We start from the raw sequence: 6386 nt of genomic DNA, 5'->3' as shown, positions 1-6386 counted from the left end.
CTTCAGAGTGGGAGGAAGAGAGAAGATGTGCCTCCCTCAGTGTTTGCCGAAAGGGAAGGGAGGGCGGGGTCTGGTGCAGAGTTGAATTAATGGGTTTTTTTAAAATGTTTATCTATTTTTGAGAGAGAGTGTCAGCAGGAGAGAGGAAGAGAGAGGAGGGGACAGAGAATCCTAAGCAGGCTCTGCACTGATAGCAGCAAGCCTGATTGGGGGTGGGGGTGGGGCTCAAACTCAGGAACCATGAAATCATGACCTGAACCAAAGTCAGACCCTCAACCGACTGAGCCAAGCAGGCGCCCCAAATTAATAAGATTTAAATTCACCAGGAGAGGAGTATAGAAAGGGAACAGTGGTTCACGTGTGCTGTGTGTCAGCCACCTTGTATATGCACTGTTTGATCTAATCCTCACCATAGTGAAGCAGAGATCATTATTCCATTTTATAAATGAGGACACTTGAGGCCCAGAGAGGTTAAGTTTTCCCAGGTCACAGAGATGGGAGGCAGGCAGTTCTGCAAACTAGATGCGTTTGCTTTCACCACATTACCTGCCACCATCTCTATTTTGGGGAAAAGGGAAGGGAAGGCGGAACCACTCCAGTTCCCTCAGGAACTGTGTGATCAGTCTTTGAGAGGGTAAACATAAAGCAGGATTAGAGAGAGCACAGACTGGAGCGAGGATAGAGTTTAGGCCTCTGATGCTTTCCATCCCCAGTCTAAGGACACATGACTCAGCTCATACCTTTTCACATCACAGATTATGTTACTAATACTGCGAAAAAACGGTGTGCTGATCCTTGGGTCCTCGTTTATTGCTGGGGTCTTTGGCTTATTTGTTGATGTTCTTTTTTCTCTTTGGACCTTGGACTCTGAACCAGTTTTAGATCTAGTTGGCCAACTTCCTGCGTGACTGCAATATGGGTTTATCCAACAGGCCACCTCAGCCAGTCACGGACAGCAGAGAGCGCTCCAACCACACACACCTGATAACTTCTGTTTTCCCAGGTTCCAGCTTTTGAGCCCAGGTCCTTGACTAGGGCTGACCTGCCTCTCTGTGTTGTCTCTCTTCAGACTGCCTCAGGACTCCATTCCAGGAGGTGAAGGCAGAATTTGGAGAAGAGGTGGAAGATATAGGGGATTTTGCCTTTGATGGACTGTGCACTTTAGAGGCATAGTGGGGAGTGTTTCAGTAAGTGAGAGCAGACTGAGGCAGGGGCAGATGAAGATCCTTATGGGGCTTGCTATTCAGCATAACTGCTCATGAATAGGAAAAAACTACATAATGCGTTTAGTCCTGGTGGGTTCAAGGCAGTTAATGGTTGTGGAGCTATAGCTTTTTAGGAGGGTAGTATGTATGTATTTGGGTACCCCCTTGACCACTGTTTATGGAGGTGAGGAGGCCTGAGGAAGTCTGGTTAGCATATAAGCCTCCTCTTGGCCCTGGTCTGTGGAAGATGGTGGCCACTGTACCTATACTGGCCATGCTCTTACTCAGAGTATGAGGATCTCCTCCTTGAACTCTGAAGATGGGTCTGAGACCCTTTGGGGGCAGCTGGGTGTTATTCATGGAGCATAGCCTCCTCTTGATTCCTGTATCTTTCTGTCCATCCATCTATCCTTCCATCAGTCAATCTATTTCCTGAGCTCCTGGTATGGGCCAGTTTTTCTGTTAGGCCTTGTGGAGGACACAAAAATGGGCATAACAATATAGTACAACCTGATGTATGCAAGTGGAGGGGGAAGGGTTGGATAAAATCATTCTTAGCCAGATATATGGGAACAAGGGCCTTGGGGACAGCACAGAACTTTGAAGTTTGGCTTCTATGAAGATTATATGAAGATTTGCCTGCAAAATCAGGTGATAGCTCTTAGTATTACACTTGTGTAGCTTATATGAATAAGATAATACATGTAAACAGCTTAGCAGACTGCTTGAAAGGTAGAAAGCAGGAAAACAACAGTATCTGTTATCATCATGATGATTATTGTGTAAAGGTGGCCTCAGCTTCCCACAACCCCCATCACAGGCTGGAGCCTGTTTTTTTGCACCTAGGGCTGACCACATTTCTGCAGAGCAAAGCCTGATGCTGAGCATGCCGCCCAGCTGGGCTCCAAAGTGTAGATTTGGTAGAAATGAGTGAGGACAGGGAGGGCATGAATTCAGCATCTTTAATTCAAGGCAGGGCAGCTCCCAGGAGGCGGCTGGGGCTGAGCATTAGGACTGAGAGGGGAGCCATGGCCTCTTCTCCTTCAGATGAACAGCTCATTTCTCCTCCAGGTCCTTGATGTAGTCCTGGACCCAGGTATCACTGGGGTTAGCACATATGAAATGGCCCTTTTTGGTGATGAAGCTGTGGAGTGAAAGGGAGAAGAGTTACAGACTGAGGAGTTCAACAGTGAAGTGAAAGCCAGTCAGCCTCCCAAACAGATTCTTCACCCACCTAGGCTGTTTCTCCTTCCTTTGTCAGAGGCAGCTTAAGGCCAATCTCTTCCCTGAGACATGTTCTCCAGACCCTAGGGGCTCCTGGACCCATCTAGCCTCTGTGCTTCCTCTGTCCCTGGAAGTGCACTCCTGCCTTCCCTTCCCCTCACCTGATGCCTCTCCATGCATGGGGTCAGCTTCCTCCTGGTTCCCTGCTGGCTCAGCCAGGCCAGAAAGCCTCCAGGTTGCCCCTCCACCACCTATCACTGCACCTGAGAGGTGTTCCAGGGAGTCCCCACTCCAGACCCCCCTTACTCCCCAGGGCTTGCAGGCTCCCTATCCCCCAGTATATAGTGTGTGGGTGCCACTTACATGACACCGGGCTTGGAGCACTGGCTGCTGGTCTCATAATAATCTGTGATCCGGTGACGCGGGATTGCCTGGACAATGTAGCTGAAGCAGCACTCAGCCGGGTGGTAAGGTCCTCCTGAGGAGAGAGCAGGGAGGGAAGCAGACACTGGGCTCTCTGCTAAGGGCCAGAGCTGCTGGCTGCTTCTGCACTGCCGAGGGTAGAAGAGGGGAGGAGGAGGAGGTGGCCCCACAGAATTCGGAAGGAGGGTTGTGCAGAGACTTGGTCCTCTGGCTGCTCTTTCCCTCCTGTATCTGCAATCACCCCCCTTCCCCTTCTTCAACCTCTTCTAGAAAGACTGGCTGATGACCTTTAACTCTGGATTGAAGATTAGCAGAGCCCAAATCTTCTCAGTGAATACACACTCTCCCTGTGGGGCAGGCTTGCACAGGTGTTCCAGAGAGGAAGTATATTTGGAAGAAATGACAATAGGGACAGGCACACGTGCCAGCTAGGAGAGCAGATCCAGCCCTTCCCAATCCTTGCATTCTGCCTGTGTCCCAATGAAACCCCTGTCCTGCAAAGAAGGAAACCAACACCAAGGCCGAAGGACACAAAGGGTGTCAGGACGCCCAGGTCCCAACCTCCCTTGACTTTGCTGGCTGCGTGTCCATGGTAACTTTATTTCCCTCTTTGTTTCGTTCTCTGTCAATGAAGCTGCTGGACTGGATTGGTGGTTTTTACCCTGAGTTTCTGGCAGTCTGGGGGCCTCGGGGACTATTTCAGAGGTAATGATGCATTTGGAAGTAGAGTTTTGAGGATAGTATCCCTTCGCCTCTCCCCACCAGCTTTTGTTTTGTTTTGTTTTGTTTTGTTTTACATATTAGGTGTCCGAGTAAGCTTTTGTTGGAAGAGAGGTTCTCTGGTCTAAACTATGTTAGACATCACTGGATTAGGTGAATTTTTCAGTTACTTTCTGATTTCTAAAATTTCATGGCTCTTATAGGAGGTGCAAGAGGGTGACAGTGGAAATAATACATTCCATCAAGCTTCAATATGGAGGTAGCAGGAAGGAGAGCCCTGGATAAACAAGAAGGCACTGCGGTCATGGAGTGGACTGTTGAGTGGGTGCATGTTATATGACCAGCCTGGGCAGAAATGCACATGTGCTGGTAATGGCCTCTGAGATTGCGGGGGTAGGGGACAGCCAGATGCTTGGGTGGGAAGGGAGCAGCCTGGTCTTTTTACCCAGTACCATTCCAGGTAGCATCCTCCCTCTCCGAATAATGATGAGTCCACTCATCCCTGAGACCACTTCCATCCTATTCCTCTGAGCTCCACACATCTTCTCAGAGAGGCAAGTCAAACTGTCCTGATTCCCATTAACTTCATTTTAAAAATTTTTTTTAAATGTTTTATTTATTTCTGAGAGAGAGAGAGAGAGAGAGGAACAGCACGAGCAGGGGAGGGTCAGAGAGAGAGGGAGATACAGAATCTGAAGCAGGCTCCAGGATCTGAGCTGCCAGCACAGAGCTCGACGCGGGGCTCAAACCCACAAACCGTGAAATCATGACCTGAGCCGAAGTTGGACATTTTACCGACTGAGCCACCTAGGCGCCCTCAGATTCCCATTAACTTTAGACAGCCCCCTATGTTTCCTCCTAGTTTCTGAGAAGGAACTGAGGTAAAATTAAAGGGTGAGGCATGGTTTTGGTTGTGTGTAAAGGTAGCTCATCCTAAGAAATAAGCTGGAAAAGGGTGGCCGAGGTGGGACCCCCACTGTTGTGGTCGCCCTCAACTCACACCTAAGCAAGGCCACACTAGTGGAGTAGGGCTGACCCTGGAAGCTGGTGGCCCCAATCTCAGGGGGCAAGCAGAAAAATGGTTCCTCTGTCTCCCGGGGGATAATGTCCCCCAAATGGGGGTGGGCTACTCTTACTTAATGGCAAAGTGAGATGAACTGAGGGAGTGGACAGGCAGGCTTACTCCATGGCCTTGGAGGAAGGGTGTCTAGTCCCGGGAGGCTGAGAGCAAAAGCAGTTTCAGAAGACCCCAGATCTCCTTCTAAGGCCCCTCCCCATTGTCTCCCCAGCAACCTTACTCCTGCTTCTTTACCCACAGGGACCAGGATGGAAGGAAAACAAAGTATTGCACTCACGTGAGGAGGATTCAGCCGTGGACACCAGGACGCCGGTGATGAGGAAGAGGAGGAAGAGAAAGATGGCAGCCATGGAGACTTTCATCCTCCTGGGTGGGGGGAGCTGCTGCAGGATTACTGACCTGGTTGGGACTTCTGAAGGTCCTGGGCTGAGGTGGTGTTGAGAAATGACCTTCAAGGCAAAGTATTTCTCAAAATAAGGGAACTAAGATAACAAAGGGAAGTAGGAAGCAGCAATGTCTCAGCAATTTCATATCCTGAACATTTGTTGAGGGTGGAGTGAGGGAAGCATGGAGAGCCAAGATTTCAGGGAGGAAATTGCATTATATCTCCAGTGGGAACAAATTTAACTCCTTTGATATAAGCCCTTTCTTTGGTATATAGGCCACAGCACAGAGCCTGGGAACTGTTGCACACTTAGCACAAGATCTCATGGCTGGGATGTGGCCTGTGTCCATGTGAGATGGTTCAGGATCTGTTTGTCTGGAGATCAGAGGGGATTTGAGAGTACCAAGACAACACCAGGAGCCCCCCATGCCCAGTCTCACTCATCTGGGCTAGGAACTTCTCACTTAAACACTTAAGCAGAACTTCCAGCTCCCAGACTCGTTGCCATACTCTCACCGTACCCTGGGGTGAGGAAGCACCACGATGGTCAGTAGATAATTTATTTAACAAACATTACATAATAGCTATACACTCTACCCACTGTCCCAAAGATTTTATGAATATTAGAGCATTTAATCTTTAAATAAGCAGTTGAGGAAACCGAGGCACAGAGAGCATAAGTAACTTGCCCAAGATTTTACAGTTGATAAGTGGAATCCAGGTTCAGACCCAGGTAGTCTGGTTCCCAAGTCTGTGTTCNTTGGGGAGTTCCTTATAGATTTTGGATATTAACCCTTTATCTGATATGTCATTTGCAACTATTTTTTTCCCATTCCATTGGTTGCCTCTTAGTTTTGTGGATTGTTTCCTTTGCCGTGCAGAAGATTTTAATCTTGATGAGGTCCCAATAGTTTCTTTTTGCTCTTTTTTCCCTTGCTTTTGGGGATGTGTCAAGTAATAAGTTGCTGCGGTGGAGGTCAAGGAGGTTGTTTCCTGCTTTCTCCTCTAGGGTATTGATAGTTTCCTGTCTCACGATCAGGTCCTTTATCTATTTTGAGTTTATTTTGGTGCATGCTGTGAGAAAATGATCAAGTTTCATTCTTCTGCATGTTGCTGTCCAGTTCTCCCAGCACCATCTGTTAAAAAGGCTGTCTTTTTACCATTGGATATTCTTTCCTGCTTTGTCAAAGATTAGTTGGCTGTATACCTTTGGGTACAACTCTGAGTTTTCAATTCGATTCCGTTGGTCAATGTGTCTGTTTTTGTGCCAATACCATACTGTCTTGATGAGGACAGCTTTGTAGTAGAGGCTAAAGTCTGGGATGGTGATACCTCTCGTTTTGGTTTTATT

The 6386-nt window shown here is 48.3% G+C and overlaps 1 protein-coding gene across 1 annotated transcript; it reads right to left on the bottom strand.

Annotated features, from left to right (window-relative positions):
- Positions 1 to 2153: 2153 nt before the first annotated feature.
- Positions 2154 to 5116, bottom strand: LOC144219608 (C-C motif chemokine 14-like). Its single transcript, XM_077749642.1, has 3 exons — positions 4928 to 5116; positions 2793 to 2907; positions 2154 to 2349 (listed from the first exon to the last, which is right to left on the bottom strand). Exons 1-3 carry the CDS (start codon positions 5010 to 5012, stop codon positions 2262 to 2264), a joined length of 288 nt encoding a protein of 95 aa, XP_077605768.1. The 5' UTR covers positions 5013 to 5116; the 3' UTR covers positions 2154 to 2261.
- Positions 5117 to 6386: the final 1270 nt, after the last annotated feature.

This window comes from Crocuta crocuta, unplaced genomic scaffold (assembly GCF_008692635.1).
Source record: "Crocuta crocuta isolate KB4526 unplaced genomic scaffold, BGI_CrCroc_1.0 scaffold149, whole genome shotgun sequence".
Taxonomy (NCBI): Eukaryota; Metazoa; Chordata; class Mammalia; order Carnivora; family Hyaenidae; genus Crocuta; species Crocuta crocuta.
Note: the sequence above shows the minus strand (reverse complement) of the source record. Positions and strands in the feature narration are given on the sequence as shown.

Excerpts from the sequence above, each read along its gene's own strand:
- LOC144219608 (XM_077749642.1), bottom strand. The coding sequence starts at position 5,012 with ATGAAAGTCTCCATGGCTGCCATCTTTCTCTTCCTCCTCTTCCTCATC. Across the intron at positions 2,908-4,927 it reads CACGGCTGAATCCTCCTCAC|GAGGACCTTACCACCCGGCT; the intron begins GTGAGTGCAATA and ends CTCTCTCCTCAG. Across the intron at positions 2,350-2,792 it reads TGCTCCAAGCCCGGTGTCAT|CTTCATCACCAAAAAGGGCC; the intron begins GTAAGTGGCACC and ends TTCACTCCACAG.